The sequence below is a fragment of the Euwallacea similis genome, chromosome 6, assembly GCF_039881205.1.
Source record: "Euwallacea similis isolate ESF13 chromosome 6, ESF131.1, whole genome shotgun sequence".
NCBI classification, from domain to species: domain Eukaryota; kingdom Metazoa; phylum Arthropoda; class Insecta; order Coleoptera; family Curculionidae; genus Euwallacea; species Euwallacea similis.
In genome coordinates, this window is record NC_089614.1 from 3,656,033 (window position 1) to 3,680,387 (window position 24,355).

Below are 24,355 nucleotides of genomic sequence, written 5' to 3' on the forward strand. Positions count from 1 at the left end.
AACTTAGATAGAAGAATTACATCATTATGCGAATAATTATGTTCAAGCTTTACCTATGTTATGCATATATAAAAAATGTGTTTATTCCAAAAATGCATTAAATACCTATAAGGCAAATGCAATAAAATAACTGCACAAAAAGTTTTTTGATATTTTTATTTAATTTTAGGTTAATTCTTTATGGATTACAGCATATCTTTTCATTTTAGCTAAAGTCAATGCGTATTGGGTGAAACAAACATATTACTATGTTCTCTTACCTAAGTTTGGGAGCTTTCCTGTACATTTTAAATCACATTTGAGACACATTTTTTCGTAGCATTTTGGTTTTTTGTTCACTTTGTTATCTCTGATAATAAAAGAGTTATGGACTCCTGGACAAAATTAACATGGTTTCTTAATTTGTTTATGTTAAAAGTGGGCTTTGCGCCTCATTTAACTTTAAACTGAAATGTTGTCAAGTGATTTTTTATTTCAATATGATACTTCCCAATGAAAAAAAATTTTAATTAAAGAAAACCTGAAGAAATGAGGAATAAAGGACATTTATTGGGCCTAATTTAGTTGTTGGTTTTCAATAGAAAATGCTATTAATGAAATTGAGAATTATTATATTAAAATATAGATCGCTTTACAACGTTCGCATTAAATGTTTAATGAGATTCATAATTGACTTCCAATTAAATAAAAATGTAATTTCAACTAGAATAAAATGCACTTAATTTGTTCAATAGTTCAGAATTTTTTTATCATCAGATGTATTGCAATAACCAAAAAGTACAATGTCATAAAAAAGTGTCTCGAATGTGATTAAAATGTTTATAGAGGTGCATTGTATATTTGTATCACCGGGTATGTACTGACAATACAGGTTCGCTAAAAAGGTGCAGGAATGATGAGATTTTTAAAGAATTTCCCTACAATTAAATAAAAAAATCATATCAATCGAACAATAGGTTTATAAGCTAACAGAATCAAATTTGTGACATTTTTTCAATGGTGTGTTAATTCTGTCAAGGAGCTTATCTAGACAAATATATTGAATGATTATCTAAAATTTTTTAATTTATAAAAATAAATTTAAAAATATAGCCCTGTTCCATCCTAAATAAGATACACCTTCCTCTTTGGAAATTTTCCGCAAAATTTCCAGGTGCTGTTTTTCAATTTAATCGACTCATATGAATCCTATATTGAAACTGGATAATTCAATTGAAGGATTCAGTATGAAGATACTTTACTTTAGAAAAACTTGCAGAATTACCGAAAACAAAATATGTGTTACGACTCGGTTTTTACAAGCTTATAGGGCTCATTCATACGATTACTTGGAGTTATAATATTATTTGAGGTAATTGCTCGACGGGTTTCTGTGATATCGACGCTCGACCTTTGAGGAATAGCCGCCTCCTTCAATTTGGAAATTTTCAGTTAAATTCCTAAATTTTTGAGGTGTAGACCAATATGGATACTACACTCACTTTCGCATGAAATGCACCACCCAGTAATAATAATAATTAAGTCTTGTAATTTTGGCAAAATAATGCTTCATAATAGAGTATCAAATGATCAGACTTTTAGTTAAAAGATACAACATTTGATAATGAAAAAATTAATAATAAGTGACATCGCCTCGTACGGCAATGCAAGCACGTACTCTTCGCGGTATGCTTTGCAACAAATGATCAATATCTTCCTGGGGTATTTCATTCCATGCTACCTCAAGATGATGTCGTAGGTCATCCACATTGTTTGGAAGCCTCGGTAAATTTCGAAGACGGCGACTCATCATATCCCAAAGATGTTCGATGGGCGATAGGTCCGGTGACCGTGCAGGCCAAGGCAGTATTTCCAATTGTGCTTCTTCCAGGTATCGTCGAGTAATGTTCGCACTATGTGGTCTTGCATTATCCTGTTGGAAAATGCCATTTGGTAAAGTTTGCATGAAAGGTACTAATACTGGCCTCAGAACATTGTCAATGTAGCGACGTGCGTTTAGGGTGCCTGGAACGAACACAAGGGAAGATCTTCGGCCAACACATATCGCACCCCAGACCATAACACTAGGTGTTAAAGCTGTGTGGCGCCTTTCAGAAAATTGCAAATTTCTTCTTTCACCTCGGTATCGTCTGACTCTTCTACGACCATCATTGATCCATAAACAAAATCGCGACTCGTCACTGAAGACGATATTGTTCCACTCATGATTCCAATCAATTCGTTCTTGACACCAGGCCAATCTGGAAGCTCGGTGTTAGGCGGTTAGTGGCAGTCGTAGATTTGGGCGGTATGAATGCAGGCCAAAAGACGAAATTCTTCTGTAAACTGTTGCCGTCGACACCCGACGATTTAGAGCTCCCATCCAATCTACTGCAACAGACATTGTTGTTTGAAATCGATCACCAATGGCCATCCGTCTAAGAAGTCGATCTTCACGTGCGTTGCTGCTAGGGGGAGGACGTCCAGTTGGACGATGTCGCTGAACCCTTTCTTCAGACCACGAAGACCATATTCTCGCAATCGTGGTGTGGTTCCGATTCATTCTTCGGGCAATCTCACGAAAAGAAAGTCCACCCTCCTTCATGCCGATAATTCGCCCTCTATCAAAATCCGAAACGTGGGAAAAATTTCGACGCTGTCTCACTGGGGGCATTTTGAGATGTCTTGTTCACAGTTCAACAACAAAATAAACTGATATTTCCATGTAAATATTACTTTATTTATTTACAATTGAATAAAAAATCTAATAGGTCGATGACAAAAAAACCACTAGCATTCTTTCTTTTTTACTGAAAGTCTGATCATTTGATACTCTATTATGAAGCATTATTTTGCCAAAATTACAAGACTTAATTATTATTATTACTGGGTGGTGCATTTCATGTGAAAGTGAGTGTATATCGAACTAGGTTATCTGAAGTGAAGACTTGTGTCTTCGAAGATGTAGTTTGAGAGACTCATGTTGAGTTATAAAAATAAGCGCGAAAAGACAAATCAAAATTGTTACATATTTCTAGATGAAGTGATAATACAAATATCTGTTTAAAAAACTCTAAAAGATACAATTATAAAAAATTCTGATTTCTGTGATATCCTTCATGGCAATTTAAGAAGTGCGGAAAATGAGTACCTCTCCACCGTGTTCAGAAATTTTCAGTTAAAATTTGATATATTATATCATTTTTGTACTACGCCATTAGTGTTTGATTTGTAATTAGTCCTATACCTTTTTCACGCGACTCAATATTTCTCTCTGATGTGATTCGGAGACAGGCTCTTATTCAAGGTTCTTCATGATTTACATTTAATAAGTAGGAAATCCTTTGCCGATCACATGTATGTACATATACATCGATATATGCATTGGGATTGGGTTAATAATAAATCACTCTGGGCTAATGACTTATCGATTTCAATTAATAAGAATAGTCTGGGAGATAATTGAAGCACACTAGTGAATATACATGTACGTATAAATATATGATGATGGTTAATATACGTTAATGTACATCTCGATGTGATAACGTTTTTCAAGTTATCGATTAATTCTAAAAAAAAATGTTGAAACGAAATTCGTTCCTGGGATGTGAAGCTAGTTAAACTTTATAAACTATATAACAAGCCCTTACTAATATAACTTTTATAGCTCACTCAAATAGTGGGATATAGATTTTCCAGTCCATTTTCTAATATATAAAGAAATTCAATCTTTGCGGACTTCTCCAAGGATATAAGGCAAAAGTTTTATTAAATTTATTCGATGGTTCTTTAAATTTATACCAAAATATTCGGGGAAAGTGTCAAACTTTATAGGACCTTTACCGTTGTTCTGGGCTAACGTATATGGGAAAGATGGTATAAAATTAATGGATTTCTCTAGAAAACGACTTTGCACCGATTTGCACAGCGATTGAGCCTGAAACGAACCTGTAGGACCTGCAACGCCCCCTGTATTCACTCATATGGTTATCGAATAAACATGCTTTACATATGTGAAGTAGAGCCGATAGAGAAACACCAAAATTGCCAATTTTACGACATCCCTAAAGGACGAGGGATGGAATACATTTCCAGTATGATGCCCGCAATGCAATGTGGTGACAACCGCACAGATTTCGAGGATAATTATTGGTGCCCTATAGATACAGAACATAGCATTAATCTTCGATAGATAACAAGGCTTTAAGCCAAATTATTATGCCCATTTCCGTACTTGAATGTAAATTTAGTAATTGCTCCACTTTCGATTCGAATTTGAACAGAAATGTCTGGCTGATGTGTAACATCATAAACTACATTGTCGATCGTCGAGAAGTGGCAATTTTCAGCATTTCCTGGAATTTTCTGTTTTTAGGAAGTTTGCCAAAAGTGTCTCTAAAACTCTTCAGATGTACCTGCTACTCAAGGCAATCTGGCTTAGCTGTTCATTGAAAATTCTTATTGAAGTTTTTCATCCCATATTTCAAAAAATACTGTTTTTTTTTAACTTAAAAGAAATTGGGTGTAGAAAAGTAATGTAGTTGCTTACAAATTTAGTTTTAAAACAATGAATTGTGACTGCCAAACCAAACACTTTTAATTAATAATGAAATCATATCATTCAGTACGTGTGTTTCGTAAATCTGCCACACGTGGGGATTATATTTTTAAAGCGAACAAAAGGTTGTGTACGTGATGTTTTATCTAAACAAGAGTTTCCGATTTAATTAAAACTAACTGCTTCTTTAGCAAAATAACTATATTTCTGGGTTTAAAGCCCCCTCTCTGATGTAATCTGGATTTTTTGAAACGTTCATTTGGGGCTGCAAAGCTGTAGTGAATAAAGGGGTATTAAATGTAAATGGAAAATAATTTATTTAGGAATTGCCGTTATTCCCCACGTATTGCACACAGTTTTGAATTGAGTTTCCCATTTTTAATTGGAGTCCTTAAGATTGATTTCGAGTCTACATGAGCTGGTAATGCGAATAACTTTGTTGTGTGAGTGTTTCTGGCTAACAATCCATCAAAAATCGATCTGAGTAAAGAAGCGACTGTCAATCACATGTCAGAATGTTTGTCTAGTCGATGAAGGAATATAAATTTTAGATCGGATGTCCTGAATAGGTAATTGCGAAGGAAACACTTAGAATTCATCAGGCTGAGTCGTTGTTATTTTAGGACAAGAAATGTATTAAAACGAGATTTTTAGGCAAACTGTGTACCAAAGGAAGGCAGAGAATTTTAAGCTAAGCGACGTTCTCCGAAAATAAAACAGAAAACCAATTCTGAAGGATACATAAAAAACGAATAAATCTATTTATTGCAAAATTTGCTTGCAGAACGTAAAAAAGGCCTATAAATATATTATTTGTTTTAAGATTGTATCGTCCCTTTTCGAATAAAATTGGACAGAGTCGCTTCAAACTTTCTCCATACGCCCAAACCAGACCGTATTACGAAAAGGTCACTTACGTTTCGTGATATGCACGCTCGTAAGCTCCCTAATCAAAATAGAAATCTACAGGACCACACTAAAATAGATCTTTACGAGTTCTGCATAACCCCGCCGGAAATAATCAAATATTTCATAATCGTTTATTTTGTGTCTCCGTCTATTACGGTTTATCTGGTCGCCCTCGATTAAATATTTACATTCAGTTCAACGAAAGGTAATTCAAACATCTGGTATTATCAAGAAGTAAATCTAAGAGCACTTTATGGTAAGTTTTATTATCAAAAAAAGAAGAAACTGGGTACAATTGGAGATCAAAGTGGGAGCACACCGTCAACTGCTATTTGAATAGATTTCAATGTACAAATGAAGAAAATCGCATCAAGAGTTTATATTTCATATTCATACTTGAAAATTTATCATAAAATACCATCTCCGGATATTTTCTTTTGTTGCTATAGTATGGATTGTTCAGCAAATTCAGAGATAAATCACACATAAACAAGCTTCAAAGGTCTTCTAACGGTTTAGTTTTTTGTCGAATTATAAAAAGCGTACGTTAAAAATTGCATTTAATAGAAAGCGAATACAGAGTATTCATAATTGCAAATTCTAATCTGAAAACTAGTCCATTTTGAATATGACGCAATTCTGGACATCCTATATAACGTGTCCCTCATTCTATTGGCATATAATTTATACCTAAGAACGATTGTACAATAATTTATCATTATCATGTCAATCACTTTTTATGACAATCATTCTTTGTCCAATAAACACTATTTAGCGCCCAAAAATCTTCAAGTGGTATTAATTGAACATACATTTAATTAGTTGACATCGAAGTACATATTTGATGAATAAACATCCTAAACCTTGCAAATACGTTTGCCAACATTAAATGTCACTTAATAAATTATTTTTGGTTTAATTAAAGCTATAGTTCGGCCACGGCAGAAAATAGCTTTTTGATGTCATTACGATCGAGGAACAATAAAGGAGGGACTGTCTCCAAGTAGAATAAAAGTGATCCTTGTTCCCTTATAATACATACAAATTTTGCGAACGATCGTTAAGGCTTTTAGAGTTTCCGAAACACAATGCTCCCTCTGCTGAAGACGTTCTGGAACATTTATTTCAAACATTTGTTCACTTAATAGGTTTTCAATACTCTTTCGAGGTATCTGTCTCATCTCTCATCCATTACAGGCCCTTTAAGGCAACGTAATAAGTTAACTCAAGCCTCGAGTTATACAAGCTTTCCTGCGTTATAAGAAAATGCATGTGATTTATTTTTCGCAAGGTAAAGTTATTTTAAATTTTAATTTGCCGGGACATTCAGCACGCGGTCAAGAATACGCAGATATAAATTTTAAATTTAATTTCCTCCCTAAAGTAGCTACCCTTCAGCGGTATTTAATATTTAGATTCTGACCCTCATTTTATCCGAAGTGTCTCTGAAACTGATACCCCTCTCCTTTTGAAACCACCCTGTATAGGATTTTTCCCGTAGATTCAAATTTAATTTCCTCGCCAAAGTACACTTCAACACGATATTTAATATTTAAATTTCGACCCCAGCCAAGGAGCCTAATAGTTATACAGGGATTAATTTATTACGAGCTTTTAAAGAATTACATTCCATATAAAAAGCCCTTTACGACTGCCATAAATCATCGAAATCTGTTTTAAATCTCCTGATTTAAGAAGCTACACAGGATTAAAGATATTGTATGCGTATTTTCGGGAATCAGCTACACTCAGTCGACGTCAAAGCTCGTAAATCACGCCCAGTTTGCAACGCATTTAACAATGAAATGCACTCAAAGTGAGTAATTATTGTCCATATTCATGACGTTATGTACACCTGTAAAACTGACTCAACTACTACCGTAATGCTTCAGTTAGGACTGGATTTAGCGCAGTGCACGTATATAGGGTTGTAACATGTCAGTTTAAAATCCACATACGGTTAAACTGGAGATTTTGGCAGATATACAACAGAAAATATGTCAAATCCGAGATTTAAACCCCAAATCCTGTTTGAAACTAGGCCATACAACTTAGGGCAACCCTTATAACCATGTGATGGAGGTATGATAAAAAAAATTAGAGTTCGTCAAATTTTATCTTAATGTAAAGTGCTTCAGGGTATTTCCAAAAACAAAAAAAGTTGTTTACTCAAAAGGGGTTTCATGTTCAAAGGGCTCTAAAGCTGAAACAAAGGTATTTTGGATAAAAAAAGATAAACATGTGTGTTGATTTTATTAGTAGAATTTATGGCCAAAGTCTTTGCATTTTGATCTGGGACAGAATATATGGTATCCATAGTACATTGGATTGATGATGGTGAAGTGGGATCTTAAAATTAGATATCTGTCAAATCAAGAAATATGATATTTTCATGAAATACTTTGATTTTATTTAAATACTAAATAATTCTAACATTACATGCTTGATTTGCTTGGAGTTTTCTATAGTAGTTCAAACTTGGTTGAATACCAAGCTTTTTTAAACTATTTAATAATTGATACAAATTTGATATAAATATCTTGCCCTACTTAATACTTTTAAGTTAAGGAAACTCAGAGAAGAAAAAAAGATCAATAGGCACATTTAAGGATGTATCGCTCTTTATTTCAGTGGTTTCCAGAATATTCAATACAAATGAGGGTAGCCAGTTTACTAAAACCCTATCTTAAAGTAATAAACTTGTCCTTTTAAAAGCTGATACTTTTACTGAACACTAAATATTCAATTTTAACGATGTACACAAATCGGTAGGGGATAATTTTCAAAAAAATGTTATTTTTCTTTACATAGTTCTCGTATTTTCATACATTTTTTCTGCGTGAAACTGAAGATTCTAATATAAGCTTCCTGAAATTGTAAACAACAGGATTAATAACATTTAAGTTGTTGGGAAAAACTATATTCATCAATTGAATATGTGGTTTGTTTTTTTACATTATTTTATTTGTCTTTACAGGACACTTCGAGACCGAATTAACAAAGAAGGGAAATTGTGAAATCTAGGTCAAACAAAGATATCAGAAGAGCGATGTAATGACAACATATTTAGAATTTGCGACGAAACCAAAAATTAGTCGCTTTTTGGTATTACACAGAGTGTCCCGCTTAAATATGGGTCTTGGAAACGGTAAGAGAAGCAAAGTTGGATAAATTGGAATAAATTTGGGAATTTTAGCGCTGAATAAAACTATGTTTTAAAATTTGGAAATTCTTCTCTAAAATATAGAAATTTCCTGACTGTAGTATTTAAAAAGATATTCCGAATTAATTGACCTTCATTGCCACAGGTACAAATGTCCTACAATGACGTGTTATCAGAGCTGAATTTTTATAATTGAATTCTGAAGCATCTTTTTATTCTCAAATCATAGCCGCGACATGACGCTTAATGATCACAGTGATTTTAAGATGAGTTCAGATTTAGTGCAATTAAAAGTGTATTTTGTGGTGAGGCAACAATGAGTAATATTTCCTATTCTCAAACATTCAGAGTGGTAATCGTCATGGAATGCAGGTTTTCTTATACATACAAGAAGTATCAAAATTTGCTTTTCCTATTTATTTTAGATTACGTTTTAATAGAACAAGCAATTTCAACTGGGACATTTTGCGTTCGCTTTCACTAGAAAGCAGCCTCTTCAATTTTCAGCAAAACAATCTAACTACTCAACGGAGTTTGCTCTAATAATATTATATTTTACATTAACCAGTTCCTACAGTACCTACAAAGGGAATTGTTATTGATATTCGGTATTTGCAGTCTCTGAACATTTACGTGGAATTATCGCGGGGTCATCTGATGAAATGTGCATTAGTATACATTAGACCAAATTGTAATGATGTACTTAAATATTGAAAGCCTTGCTAAAAATATAAAGGGGCTGCTTGGCAAACAAGTTTACAAAGTAAAAACTGTAACCATTTAAGGTAGGAGGCACTTAAAATGGATCCGCGCTGAATTTGATAACATTAGGCTCACCTGCCCCGCGAAAACGATCTATTTGGAGTTTCTTAGTTCGGAACTTTATACATTATAGGTGCTCGGCTATTAGTCTGCCACTTTGCATTAGAACCTATACAGCCCAGTCGATATATTTGCGATAACTTGTAACTACAAAGACTATCGATAATGCTAAATCCACAGAGCTATATTTTATAGTTGCATCGTTGCAGTCACAAGAACCGGGTGGGGGGTAATTTTTAATAAAACTTACCCTGCAGAGGATCTCAGAGTGAAATGAAAAACGTGCCTTGCAATATTATTATTGCCAGCAAAACCCGCGTTTTCCAGTATTTCCCCCTTCAAACATTAACGGTGCGTTACATTAGTATCACGTCAACACTGATTTGCCGGCACCGTGATATAAATATACTTAAATTAGGGTGATTCGGAAGTTTCGAGATAAGGTATAAGGGGTGAAACCATATGAATTGCTTTCTTTGGCGTCATAAACGCGATTATCCCCTTTCTATAAATCATCCAACCTAACGATGCTTTGTGATCTGGAAATCGCATCTCTAGAATTACCTGATTAACTTCGCATGTCTACGAGGGGAGAGAATATTAGATATGTGACACAGTTATATCGTATGGAAAGAAGTTCAAGTCTTTTCGAAACGCTCGACTGACGATATTTACCCAAATTTCCTTAGATGTAAGTTTCTACTTACTGGCTTCTTCAGGATAATATGTTGGTGTATAGAGTAAGTATACACATCCTGGAACATACTGTAAATGTACTGCAGCTAATAACTTTAATGAGTATTTTATCATTGTTACCCCAACATTCGTGTCGGAATTTTCAGTAATACTGTTTGACAATAACGTGGGATTCAGTATTGCAGATACTGGTTTTAAGTTGTCGAATGGAGAAGAAATTTTACAAATTTAATATAAATTTAAAAATAAATTAAATGCTGATTTTGACAATGTGCTTAATAAGTTAATAATATCTCTAATACATCAAATATGGGGTCCTCTACTATATGTATTAAGTAGCTCTATTAAACTTTGAATATTTCTTGTCGGGCTGAAAAAGGCATCGGGCCTTTTGCATTAAAAAAGGTGACTTCGAAGCAATAGGGAACTATCGACTTCTAAATCTGCTGTCTGCATATTCAAAAAAAAAGATTGAAAAAGTTGGACGTAAGCGTATTCTTAGCTTAGGGACAAAAAATATGTTAAATAAAAAGCAACAGAGGTATATACTAGACAGGTCTACAAAAACGGTAGTCCTTGAATTCACTACAATCATTTTCGAAACAATGGAGGACAGTGTGTCTATGGGATTTTTTTCTAGACTTTAGCACGACTTATGATACAATGGATTATGGATACAATAATTGACATATTAATAGATAAACACAACTGTTGTGGAATAAAAGAACTGACGTTGAATTAAATCAAATTATACTTCAGTAAAAAAAAACCAGCGTGTCACAGGGTAGTGTCGTGGGTTTAATGTTGTTTATATTTTCTATTAATAATTAGTTGAACTTACACGTAATTACGAAATAAGCAAAATGACTAATTAGCTGATGCCACTCATATTGTAATAGCATGAAAAAATAAAAATAAAATAAAATAAGACTTTGAAAAAGTCATGGCAGATGTTAGCACTTAGTTTACAAAAAAAAGGCTTTTATTAAATGAAGCAGAGATCTACCTTTAAAATATTTTTAAAAATCTTCATACAATGAGGTAACTATGATACAATTACAAACAGCAAAATTCAAATCCAAGAAAAAGTCAAATTTTTAGGAATGATAATCAATAGTAATATGTCGTTTGACTACCTTCTACAGTATTTAATAAGTAAACTAAATTTGGTATATTACATGATAAGAGTAATTTATAAATATATTTAGGTTGATGGTAAGACAATTATGTATTATGAAAATTGTGAAAGTATCATTTGATATTAGGAATGTTATTTATAGAAGTAGTAGATTTGCATTAAAAGTTTTTCTTTGTCAGAAGACGCTACGAATTATGTTAAATTTAGAATTTAGAAAATTTTGTAGGGTAAAATTCAAGAAAATTGGGACTATTATATCTACTGCAATATGTATTCAGCAGTGCATACTTTTCTTTAAAAATGGACGTATATTTAAGAGGCCAGAACTCTAAAGTTTATATTCAACCAGAACTTTAAATTATAAATACGCGGCGCATAAACAAACTGTTTATCCGAAAAGAGTGTATTATCAAGGTATGAAATTATTTAACTGAATGTCATGAGAAAACACTTACCAGATTAAAACTGCTAAAAAAGAAGTTACTTAAATTGTTAGTTTTTGAACCATATCCTTTGGAGAAACACTATCAAGCTGTTGGTACGTAATAACAATAAGTTATAATTTGTGAGCCCTTAAACATTATGTAGGATCCGCTCGTCAGATCGCTCTAACTCTTCTAAATGTAATTATTACTGTCTGACCAAATCGAGACACCAACGGGAAAGTCCGAATATTTGTTAGATAGTATTAGTTAAATTAGGGTTGAGGAACCGAGGGGGATTAAAAAGTGAGGTACCTCGATGTTACGCCCATGCGTATCGTACCTGAGTTCGAGTGATTCTCGGCTGTTGCTGGGTTCTCCCAGTAACCTCCTAGAATCTGTGTCACGGAAAAAACCCAAAAAGCGAACATCTCTTTGTTTGAACCAAGGAAGAAGGGCCGGAGGATGGTTGCTAAGGGCTCAAACAAAGGATGGTTCGTGGTGCTGGCTCGCAGCAGCCAGATGTTGTAACTGTCGCTGGCCTCTACTCGAGGTACGACACTGGTTTATTACCCCCAGGTTTAATATTTAAGATTTGTGACAAGGAGAATCGCGCTCTTTGATATCCGGAGTGAACGACGAACTAAGTGACGCGAGTTTTTACTAATTAAGTTACCATTTAAGCTTCGTATTGTACCCTATCCCAATTATACATAAACCCTAGACAACCGAATAAAAGATAAATCCCACAACTTTGGGGGCTCGTCCGAGATTTGGGGTAACGATTTTGGAGACTTTTACGAGATTTGGGGTAATAGTTTAGAAGACTCAGCCGAAATTTGGGAAACGAGTTAGGACGACCAAGCTCTGCACTTCAGGATTGAGAGCAACGGCGACGGTGATAACGACGAAATCACTAATACCAGACGGGTAACGACGACGACGGCGATAACGACGAAACAGTGCGAGATTAGGGTGATAATAGTGATTAATTCCGCGAAGTGAAGTGGAGTGCGGAAAAGGTGTACGCAACCGACAGATAAAAGCAGTTAAGGTAGGATACAGAAGTTAGTCTAATTTTACTGTATTAGTAGATTTATTGCTTTGTAATCCCGATTGTGTCTCGATTTCTTCTATTGACTGGTCTTTTCAAGTCGATTCTACGTAAACAGCAAAACGCATCGTATCTCATTTTTTATTTTCTTGGAATACTGGCCTAGTATCAATTCCATACCCAATTATGACTACTTTGGGGGATATTGAAAAAATTGCGCAAAATATCACAAATTCTAAACTGAGGGCGGTTCAAGCGCTGCATGTTGCTGTTTACGGCAAAGAAGGTCAAGGTCGGCAAACTAGAAAAAATGTGAGGAAATTCCCTGGTTTTAACCTGGACAAGGAATCAAGGGAATATCAGACCAAATTAACAGAGACCGAAGATCAGTTGAACTTAAGCGATTTGATGGCGATCTGTCACATTCTAAACTTGGACTATTCGGGACAACACGAGGACATCGCGAATCGGGTATGCTCTTTCCTGAATGACTTGTCAGTCAACGACGATATTACTGAGGGACAAGAAGACGGGGAGACCGAAGATGAGGATGCCGGAGGTCAGGAAAGTAGCGACGAATCCGGACAGGAGGACGAAATTGACGAGGGAAATTTAGCTCAGCCACAAGCCCGTACCAAAACGAAGACGAGAAAAAATAATCCTTTTGCGTTAACCTTTCGTGACGTAGAAGACAGCATTAGACCATTTGATGGCAAGGATGATTACCCGATAGAAAAGTGGATCCGAGATTTTGAGGAAATAGCAGAGGTCACACGATGGAACGACTTACAGAAATTAATATTCGCGAAAAAGTCGTTGACGGGTTTAGCGAAACTATATGTGCAATCAGAAAAGGGTATTAAATCCTGGACTACTCTTAAGAAAAGACTTACCGCTGAGTTTGAAGTGAAGGTCAGCAGTGCTCAGATTCATAAGTTGCTAATGTCTCGAAAGAAAAGTCCTGCTGAGACAGTACAGGAATATGTATTGGTCATGCGTGAGATCGGAAGCCGAGCGACGTTAGAGGCCGAGGTCGTGATACAATACATTATTGACGGGATACAGGATGATCCATCAAGCAAATGTGTGCTTTATGGAGCGAAAAACTTCGCTGAGTTTAAGGATAAGGTCAGATTGTATGAGCAGATCAGAACAAAAAGGCCGACGTTCAGCTCAGAGAAGAAGTATGAGAAAAAGGAAATCAAGAAGGAAGAGCACGATAGAAAGGGGAGAACTACCAATTGTTTCAATTGCGGGCTCAAAGGACATAAATCCAACGCGTGCCCAGACAGAGCCAAAGGGGTCAAATGTTATAATTGTAATAGTTTTGGACATATATCAACCAAATGCCCAACGAGGACAAACGACGCAGGTAAAAATAGCCCGTGTGCCAATGTTCGCCTTATGGAAGTCGTACCGAATAATGCCGTTAAGGTACAAATCGACAATGTACAACTGACCGCACTGTTAGATACGGGTAGCGACATAAGTGCGATAAGGAGCGATGCTTACGATGACTATCTAGGACATATCCCTTTAACGGGGAATGAGATAATTATAAAAGGAATAGGTTCCAATAGAGTGAGGACCAAAGGATTTTTCCAAAAGGAAGCAAGGATCAACGACGAAGACATATTGTTAACGTTCCACGTGATACCAACAAATGCCTCAAACTTTAAGGCCATTGTGGGTAATGACCTATTAAAATGGGCGGATGTAAGTTTCACAGAAGGAGGCGTGGTCATACACAAGAGGAGGGAGGAAAATTTCTTGATGGAGATGAAGATTGCCGACGGTCTGGATCAAGAGAACCCGCAAATTGACCATATACCGAATGTAGAGTGCAAAAACAAAGTTAAGGACTTGATAGAAAATTACTCGCCGGAGAAAGTAAAGGATGTCGACATTAGGATGAAGATTGTCCTGAGGGATGAAGAGCCAGTATATCAGAACCCAAGGAGACTCTCACCCGTTGAGAGAGTAGAGGTAGAAAGACAAGTACAGGAGTGGTTAGATGAAGAAATCATAAGACCCAGTTATTCTGATTTCGCAAGTCCGATAGTGTTGGTAAAGAAACGAGATGGCAGTATGAGACTTTGTTGCGACTATCGCAGAATCAATAGGAAAATAGTCAAGGACCGTTTTCCGTTACCATTGATTGAGGACGTGCTAGATAGGTTGCAAGGAGCCAAATACTTCAGCACGATAGATCTGCGAAATGGATTTTTCCACGTTCCCGTAGACGAAGACAGTCGAAAATATACCTCGTTCGTCACTCATAACGGACAGTTCGAATTCCTAAAATGTCCTTTTGGCCTATGTAACAGCCCAGCAGTTTTTCAGAGGTTTATATGCCATATTTTTCGGGAGTTAACCTCTATGAACATTGTGTTGTATTATATGGACGATGTAATAATTTTAAGTAGCACTCTCGAGGAAGGGGTAGAGCGTCTGGCGATGGTCTTACAAGTAGCGAGAGACTATGGGCTGGAAATAAAGAAGAGTAAATGCCAATTCTTAAGAAGACGAGTAGAATTCCTAGGCTATATCATCGAGGATGGTAAAGTACAGCCCTCTGAGGAAAAGGCATTGGCGATCAGAAGATTTCCGGAACCAAAAACGCCCAAGCAGATCCAATCCTTTCTCGGTTTGACGGGGTATTTCCGAAAATTCGTCGCTTCATATGCCATAATCGCAAAACCTTTAAGCGATCTGTTGAGGAACAACAAGGAATTTGTGTTAGGCGATGAACAAAGACGGGCATATGAGACGTTGAAGGAATTACTAACTAGTGAACCAGTCCTGTATATTTACAGGCAAGATGGTGAAACCCAATTACATACTGATGCAAGTAAGTATGGTTACGGCGCTTGCTTGATGCAGAAATCCAACGACGACAATAAATTCCACCCTGTATATTATATGAGTAAGAAAACGACACCAGCTGAAGAACGATACCACAGCTACGAACTGGAGGTTCTGGCTGTGATACAAGCTGTCAAGAAATTTAGAGTCTACCTCTTAGGCAGTAATTTCAAGATAGTCACGGATTGTTCCGCTTTCCAGAAGACTATGGATAAGAAAGACTTGACTACGAGAGTAGCACGATGGGCATTACTGTTGGAAGAATATTCATACGTTATAGAGCACCGAAGTGGCCGTCGAATGGCCCATGTGGACGCTCTGAGTCGATATCCAGCCGTAATGACTCTAACTGAAATTAATGACGAAGAAGGGACTCTGCGGCGATTAAAAGCGGCGCAAGAAGGAGATGAGTTCGTCCAGGCTGTCAAGAAAATTGCCAGCACTGAAGATTACCAAGGCTATTTAGTAAAGAACGGTATTTTGTACAAATACGACAATGGGTTGGAATTAATAGTCGTACCGAAGTCGATGCAGTCCGGGGTCATAAAGAAAACGCACGAAATAGGCCATTTTGGCATTGCAAAAGTGGAGGAAATCGTCAAAAGAGAGTTCCATATACCGAAGTTGAAAGAAAAGATTCATACTGTTATTAAGAATTGTGTGGCCTGCATTCTGGGAAACAGAAAAGAAGGAAAGAAAGAGGGAATGCTGCACCCGATAGCCAAGGACGAAGGACCGCTATACACTTACCATATTGACCATTTAGGACCTCTGCCTTCAACAAATAAAAATTACCAGCATATATTGGCCGTAGTAGAGGACTTCTCGAAATTCGTTTGGCTGTACACTACCAAGTCGACGACGTCGCGGGAAACCATCGACAAATTAAGAACGCAACAGAAAAATTTTGGAAATCCGTCAAGAATAATTACAGACAAAGGTACTGCGTTCACGTCGAAGGAATTCAGCGATTATTGTGAACATGAGGGGATCCAACACGTCACTGTCACCACCGGAGTACCTCGAGGGAACGGTCAAGTGGAACGGGTTAATCGCACGATTATCCCTGTCCTTACGAAACTGAGCATGGAAAATCCTAGTAGGTGGTATGACAAAGTAGATAAGGTGCAAACTGCTTTGAATTCCACACTGCAAAGGAGTATCGATGCTACACCGTTCGAGGTATTGTTTGGTGTCCGGATGAGGCATAATGAGGAGATTCGCATTAAGGAAATGCTGGAAAAGGAGATAATCAAGAATTTCGACGCAAAAAGGGAAAGACTACGTGAAGATAGCAAAAAGCAAATTTTGAAGGCGCAAGAAGAAAACAGGAGGCAATATAATTTAAGGCGGAAGAAAGCGACAAAGTATAAACGGAGGGATTTAGTGGCCATAAAAAGAACGCAGTTCGGGGGCGGGCTGAAACTGTGTAAGAAATTTCTTGGTCCTTATGAGGTCATCGAGGTTCTGCCCAATGAGCGATACGAGGTCATTAAGGTGGGCACCCACGAAGGACCGGGACGCACCTCTACCTGTGCCGAATACATGAAGCCATGGGTCGATAATGATAGCGAATCCGAGGCGGATTGCTAGTCAGAATGGCCGAATGTAGGATCCGCTCGTCAGATCGCTCTAACTCTTCTAAATGTAATTATTACTGTCTGACCAAATCGAGACACCAACGGGAAAGTCCGAATATTTGTTAGATAGTATTAGTTAAATTAGGGTTGAGGAACCGAGGGGGATTAAAAAGTGAGGTACCTCGATGTTACGCCCATGCGTATCGTACCTGAGTTCGAGTGATTCTCGGCTGTTGCTGGGTTCTCCCAGTAACCTCCTAGAATCTGTGTCACGGAAAAAACCCAAAAAGCGAACATCTCTTTGTTTGAACCAAGGAAGAAGGGCCGGAGGATGGTTGCTAAGGGCTCAAACAAAGGATGGTTCGTGGTGCTGGCTCGCAGCAGCCAGATGTTGTAACTGTCGCTGGCCTCTACTCGAGGTACGACACTGGTTTATTACCCCCAGGTTTAATATTTAAGATTTGTGACAAGGAGAATCGCGCTCTTTGATATCCGGAGTGAACGACGAACTAAGTGACGCGAGTTTTTACTAATTAAGTTACCATTTAAGCTTCGTATTGTACCCTATCCCAATTATACATAAACCCTAGACAACCGAATAAAAGATAAATCCCACAATTATTTTGATATATTTTTATACTGTCAGTTCGAAGATGATATTTAAGGGCATGCGAGTGTACCTTGAAAAATATTCAATAAAGAAAATGGAAACCACAAGCAGGAGTAGTTCAGATTCCTTATTCTTTTCTTTTTCCATCTATTCAACGTTACACCCAAATGTGCGTGTCTTTGGGTATATGTTTCATGATGTGTGTGCATATCTACTTTGTACGCATACACACCTGATGAAACGAATAAGTAGAAATGTCTCTGGGTTTCCCAACATAATCTTTTCTTTCTATTTCTTACTTAAATTTTACGGAAATCTTTTGCTTTCGTCAATACTTTGCTAATCATCCGCGCAAACACTTCTTAGATAAATACTTTTGCAGGTCTCTATTCATATTTCTCTTTAAGCGATCTTTGAGCATCTTCATTAACTTTCAAAAATGAGTTATTTACCACCTAGAAATTCACAAATATATACACCTAATGGGTATCTATGCGTGCTAAGGGCAAAAACGACGTAAGAATATTTGACATAAAAACTCCCCCTTTTTCCTACATGAATGTACTTCGGAAAAAGTGTAATTTGTTTCATTTATCTCGACGATACACTCAGCCTTCTGTTGCAGACAGTCGCTATCTTTAAAAGCATATTATTCGTGCATTCATGTCTTGGGTCGTTACTTGCATATGCACCCCACATGTGTATGTTTGCTACTCGTTTCAGCAGAGTTCCTCCAGAAATCATGTCCGTGTAAGATAAAAATCTGAATATAAGATAATTAAGCCAGGGGAGTTTGTCCATTCAACTTTTATAAATCGATCACGCCATTAAAACAAAACTTTGCTCTTTTAGGGGGTGCCAAAAGCAGACCCATTATTTGTTGGCGAGCTGTTCTTCATTTACATCACAAAACAGAGTTTAGACCTTAAAAAGCTTTTCTTTGGCCACGGTAACTGGTTTGGAGTTTTGGGTCTAAGGAGTTTAAACTTCCAATAACTCCGACATTTTAGGGCGTGCTTTAAAGCTGCAGATGCGAGGAAAAATTGAAGTTATCCATGGTCTTTCAATAACGTCGAGCGTGTTTTTACGGCTGCCTGTGTGTCTGTGATATACTGATAAGTCTCGGCCAATGTTTATTGAACTCTTAGAAGCAGATAGCTCTCACAGAAATTCTTACATAACCCCGCAGTGAATAGAAAAACAGGGGGAACGGGGTTAAAATAAATCCCGGATTTTTTCGTTGTATGTGCATTGTGCAGATGCGCTCCCGCTATAAAATTGATTGCCGAAACTCCAAAATGCGAAAAGAGGTATTTGGTCTATTCGGCAGTTATTCAGCCAATGGCGAGCAATGAAAATTAACTTCTCTCCTTTAATATCGGCACCATTGGACCGTAATTGGAGTGAATAATGGTTGAGAATCTAAATTACTGACTGCTTAGATTCGGTTCATTAAACCATATCAGTTTGCAAAATGGGGACACAACGCGGCTTAATATAAACCGCTATCGACCTCCGTACTATACAACTTTAATTTTCGATAACGTCCATTTCCTACCCCACATTTTTATTATGTTCGTATATTGATTGTAGTTAGTGCGGCTTTCTTTTCCGCTATCTCGACCCTGTAGGGCTTAATGCGACATTTTACCGAAGCCAACTTACTTCATTCTTTTTGTTCGTACAGGGTAAGTCAACGATAGCGGTTCCGTGGTTTGATCCAATCTGTCCTCTTTTTATTTCGTTGCCTCGACGTTCTTTAAGTTCCACTTTCGAACTTATATGGTACTAGTTGATAACTATAATTTCCAGTTAATATTATCTTGGCCCGTACAATTACAAAGACACTTCCATGGTCTAGTTTTTTTAGTTATAAAAATTAGGAAAAATAAATTACTTAAATTCGTCTATGGCCCGCATGACCTTTGATAATGTCCACCACAGAAGTGCATGAAATGCCAGGAGGTAACTGTTTAACCCTGAAAAAATTTTCAGTTTTAATATAAATGCTAGAAATATACGTTTTAAACGTACTTAAAAAACTGTAAACTGTCAAGTGTGCTCACGTAAAATTTTAATTTTCATCATAATTTTGGAATATTTTAACCTCTGAAGTCAATATTAGATTTTTTTTTCGTAGTTCTTGTCTTTGAAGATTTTTTCATTACCATAATTTATCATTTAATTCCCCGAATCTTCCGTCTAGAATTTTGAAACGTATGACTTTTTGCCCCACTTGAAACCATAAAACTACGGAATTTACTTGAGTTGCAACCTCAGAATTTGTATTTATGTTACAGATTTCGGATTTTACGGGTTTTTTGAGCACAAAGTGAAACCACACAAGCTTTCTTTCTAGCTCCAATTTGAATATGCACCAGGGAGTTGGATACTTTTGAACTCTGCATCAAAATCGTGAAATATGAATTGTGTCCTATTAAAATTATTTACGTCCTCTGTGTATATTTGGCGCAACAACCATTATTGATTGATGTTACGTAATTTAAACACTGTAAATGCGTCAGTGTCTGACTTTAAAAAATGATAGATTTAGTGAATTTTAGAATTAAATACCTAAAGAATATTTGGTACATTAATCGGATGAATAATTAAATTTGTAAGATGATTAATTTAATAATTTTAATGTAGCGAAGAAGTTCGAAGTCTTGTAACCTTAGTTTGTTGAAAGTTTTGGGGATATTACTTATTGAGCAAATAAATTGCGGATGTCTCTTGAAGGCAAATGGTGTGGGAAATAAAGGCTAATGGCTGTTTTATGTAAAATATTATCTCGGGGAACGTCGAAATTAGTTTTCAAATTTTAGGACGAAATCATTAAATTTTATAGGCTCTTTATGAAATTATGGTTCCTTATAAATTACCTTTGTTGACGAGCCATTGTGTGGTGTCCGATGTCAAAAAAGGTGGATTGCATAATTACCGTTTTTTGCTTTGGAAACCCAAAAGCGAAACGAAGAAAATGTAATAATAAACAGCTGTGAAAAATGATTTCTTTGAGGTGTTGCGTTTTCTAAGCTCCTGTTACTGACTGGATGTTATATATTTGTTGAAAAATATATATATCCCCGGCGAGAACCAACGTCGGAGATTAAAAGTGATTCATTTTTAAATAAATCCTACCATATTATTTTTCTTTATTACAACTCGGATACGAAGGGAAAGACCATTTCCTTTAATTTTTGCTTTCTCGTAATATTAACGTTACCAACTCTTAACTTTTCACGAGGGTTTTAAACTTTCAAACACTACAGACAAAGAATTCGTGTGAAAGATATAAAAATAAGAAATATCTTCCAAGAGGATTTACAAATAATCCATAACACTTGTAATTACGGTCACAGTAAAAAAAGAACTGAGGATCTTGAATATATCTTGATGGCAAAGAAGCAAAAAGCACTCGCAACATAAAAATCTTGCTGTTTCTCGACCGAACTGAACAACAGAGCAGCACCCTTGGCAGATTAAAATGCAAAACGCTTTGATATATGTTGCAGCGAATGTTCTTTTCCTGTATTATTTCGAATTCTGTTATGGAATATTTCAATTTCAGCTTCTAGTATTCTCTCTAAATTACAAACCTTCGTTTGCAACGACTTAAAAAGGATTGCTTGGGTTTAAGTTGAAATAGAAATTTGTTTCTTAAGTTCCGCGAGGTTGTTTTTTCCGTTGCACATTATGCATTGCATATGCACATAAGATTGTATACATCCCTCTTTTGCTATAAAGCGGAAATGACGTTTGCAAGAGATTAAATTGGCAAAACATTTTAATTCGATAACGATCTTTCGAACTTGATAAAACAGTCGGTAGAGCGGAACTTGGTAAACATTAAAATTGCTAAAAATGCCAGCGGCTGCTTGGAAATGTTTATTTTCCAATATACCTGCGATACGCGAGTTATAACGGAGCATAGAAATTTTTTATCTAAAAATGTATCACACGGGTACATGGCAGAAATTCTTAAATATTAAGCAAGTGCAGAGCAATGAGGCAGAATTCATCAAAATGTATGTTAACGCCTTTAAATGATAGCACAAATGAACCATTGGTTTTCTATCGTCACAATCTAATTCCACAATTTATTTTAGTTTATATATGCTTAGTATATTTTCATTTTTGTTGTAATTTCACATGCTGAAAATTCGATATCATAAGTGCATAAGTCATAAGCGAGATTCGAATTAATTTGGAAAAAGTTCCCTTAAAATGTTCATTGGCACCTATACGTTCGCTCAAGTATTTATTGAATTATTAAAAATATAGTATAAGGAAGTTTGATGTTGAAAATCCCAAGACTAGGAATTAAAGTAACGCCATATATCAGAAACTAAAAAGCATTTAAAAACATTATAAATCGGTCTGGACATAACTACTCGCGTTATCTACGCGATTCATTTAGGCTGCAATTTAAGACCATTTAGCACTCAAAACGTGAAAAGTGGCAGAAAGTGGGTATATCTCGCTCCATCCCTTAGCAATTTAAAAAAAAAATTTGTAGATGCTATTTTTTGAACTAATCGATTGATATGTTGAACCTAAATGTCTTAGTTGAAATCATAGAGGCTTAAAGATTCAGTTTGAAACACTTTTATCTTTTGAGACATTTTTAAAATCATGAGTATATTATAACACAAAGTGACGCCATACCTCAGAAACTACAAGATATAGTAGAACTTGATTTGGACAAGTTTGTAGCAGAGGTATTGAATTATAAAATATTAATTAAAAATATTACTGCAAGATTAAAGAGCTAAGGTTTAAACCTGAACTGAGTGTAAGCTAACGATTTGACGTATAAACCATTGATTATTTATCATAATCTTAACTTTAACCTTAGAGGGAGTTTATACAGAAGATATTTAGCAGAGCCTTCGGACAAGTATTCCACGGAAGGAAATTTCTCCCCTTCCCCCCCTCTTTCCTTTTTTTTTCAGAAAAATGTTTTTGAGTTTTGTATACTACAAGATTTATAAAAAATAATTCAAAATAAAATCACTTTTTTCCAGTTTCCCGGACGCTTTTTGTTCACTGTTTTGTTTCTAAAACCAGAGAAGTGGAACCCAATTCAATGACAAGAAAACTATTATATTTTCTCCAAATATCTTGGTAGATTGAGCCCGAAAACTGAACATTAACTATGTAATACCGTAAAGCCGAAAAGTGACTATGATATAGGATAGCTCAACATGAATTAATGGGTACTCTTATCGAACTGCAGCTACACAATGAGGATATTGCAGATATTGGAATTGGCTCTAAAATTAATCTTAAGCTTACTATTCGTACTTTAATTGGTATTTGGTTGGAAGGGGCCCAAAAAACGGGGTTATAATAAGGGGCGCAAATCCCGGAATGGCATAATTTAATAGTATCTGACGGTCATTTTGTTTAGAGTCGAGAGATAAGGTTTTGTGAATTTACCCCGCGACAGTTTAGTCTCATTGCTCTATTTACATGTAAAAGGATTTAGTAGTACACCCTTGCAGCTGAAAATTCAGAATAGGCTTGTGGTAACTAATCTTAAAGGGAGGCGGCCCCTAATAATTATACTTCGCCTTAAAGGCTAAGGAGAATTATAATCGTGAATAATTGTGCTTTGTTGCTCGCAAACTGGGCCGAGGTCTTAATAAAGCGACAAAATGTGTGGTAAAAAAATTGTGTACAAACTGAGAGCTCTATCGAGGGAAATTGAATTATGCAAATAACAACGAGTTCCAAGTCATTATCTGTTACCTCTATTGAAACTCGAAATGCAATCGTACATTTCGCATATAAATAGCCCATAACGTGGAACATATTATTCGCGATGACAATTTAATATTATCTTGGAGAAGTGGAACTACAACGAGAAATATAGATTCGAGTTAAAACTATATAATAGGTGACAGCGGTTTTCAATTTTGCGTCGCATTGAACATAGATTTATCCCGCCTATACACTCGTGTACTTCACTTGACATGTATTAATGCCTTTTCCTAGCGAATAAATTCGCCTTTTTAAATATTAAAAAGGAGCTGAATAAAAAAAGGGATCCAAAATATATTCGGCGTCGTCTTTGACCGACAAGATCACGCCTGACAAAAAGTTCCTTTTGAGGAGTTCTGAACGGTTTTTGTAATCCTGTTGCTCCCCCCGGAAAATTTAATCTGTAAATAGGTTAAAAGTTCTCTTCAGGAAAAAATTATGGCCCCCGGAAATGTCTAATCGTCGAGTAATATATCTTTGTCCGAGTAAAATAAATTATACCTCTTTAAAATGAAGCCGTGTTGAACTAGGCAGACATAAACTAATCAACTAAATGTAGAACCATAAAACTATCCAGTTGAATCTAGTGGAATCACTTTTATTAATTTAACACTTTATTTCCAGGTATCAGCGAGTGTTTCTCCACGATCATACGAGAGAATTATGATGGGACTCGTATGGGAGCTGAAACCTCATTAAGTATGTATGTTTCGTATTAAATATTGCTTCTACAATTAATACAAATAGAAAGTGCATTCGCCAATTTGTCAGATTTACCATTTTAAAACAAAAA

General features: G+C 36.0%; 1 protein-coding gene across 3 annotated transcripts in view; it reads left to right on the plus strand.

Moving 5' to 3' along the window:
* LOC136409657 (zwei Ig domain protein zig-8-like) overlaps positions 1-24,355 on the plus strand; it is a 251,925-nt gene that overhangs the window by 113,196 nt on the left and 114,374 nt on the right. For 2 of the 3 annotated variants that reach the window (XM_066391323.1, XM_066391322.1), the window contains exon 3: positions 24,187-24,261. The exons of the other annotated variant lie outside the window; for it this stretch is intronic. In XM_066391323.1, the coding sequence (XP_066247420.1) occupies positions 24,187-24,261 (75 nt within the window). The remainder of the gene's footprint in view (positions 1-24,186; positions 24,262-24,355) is intronic. 3 annotated transcript variants of the gene reach the window in all.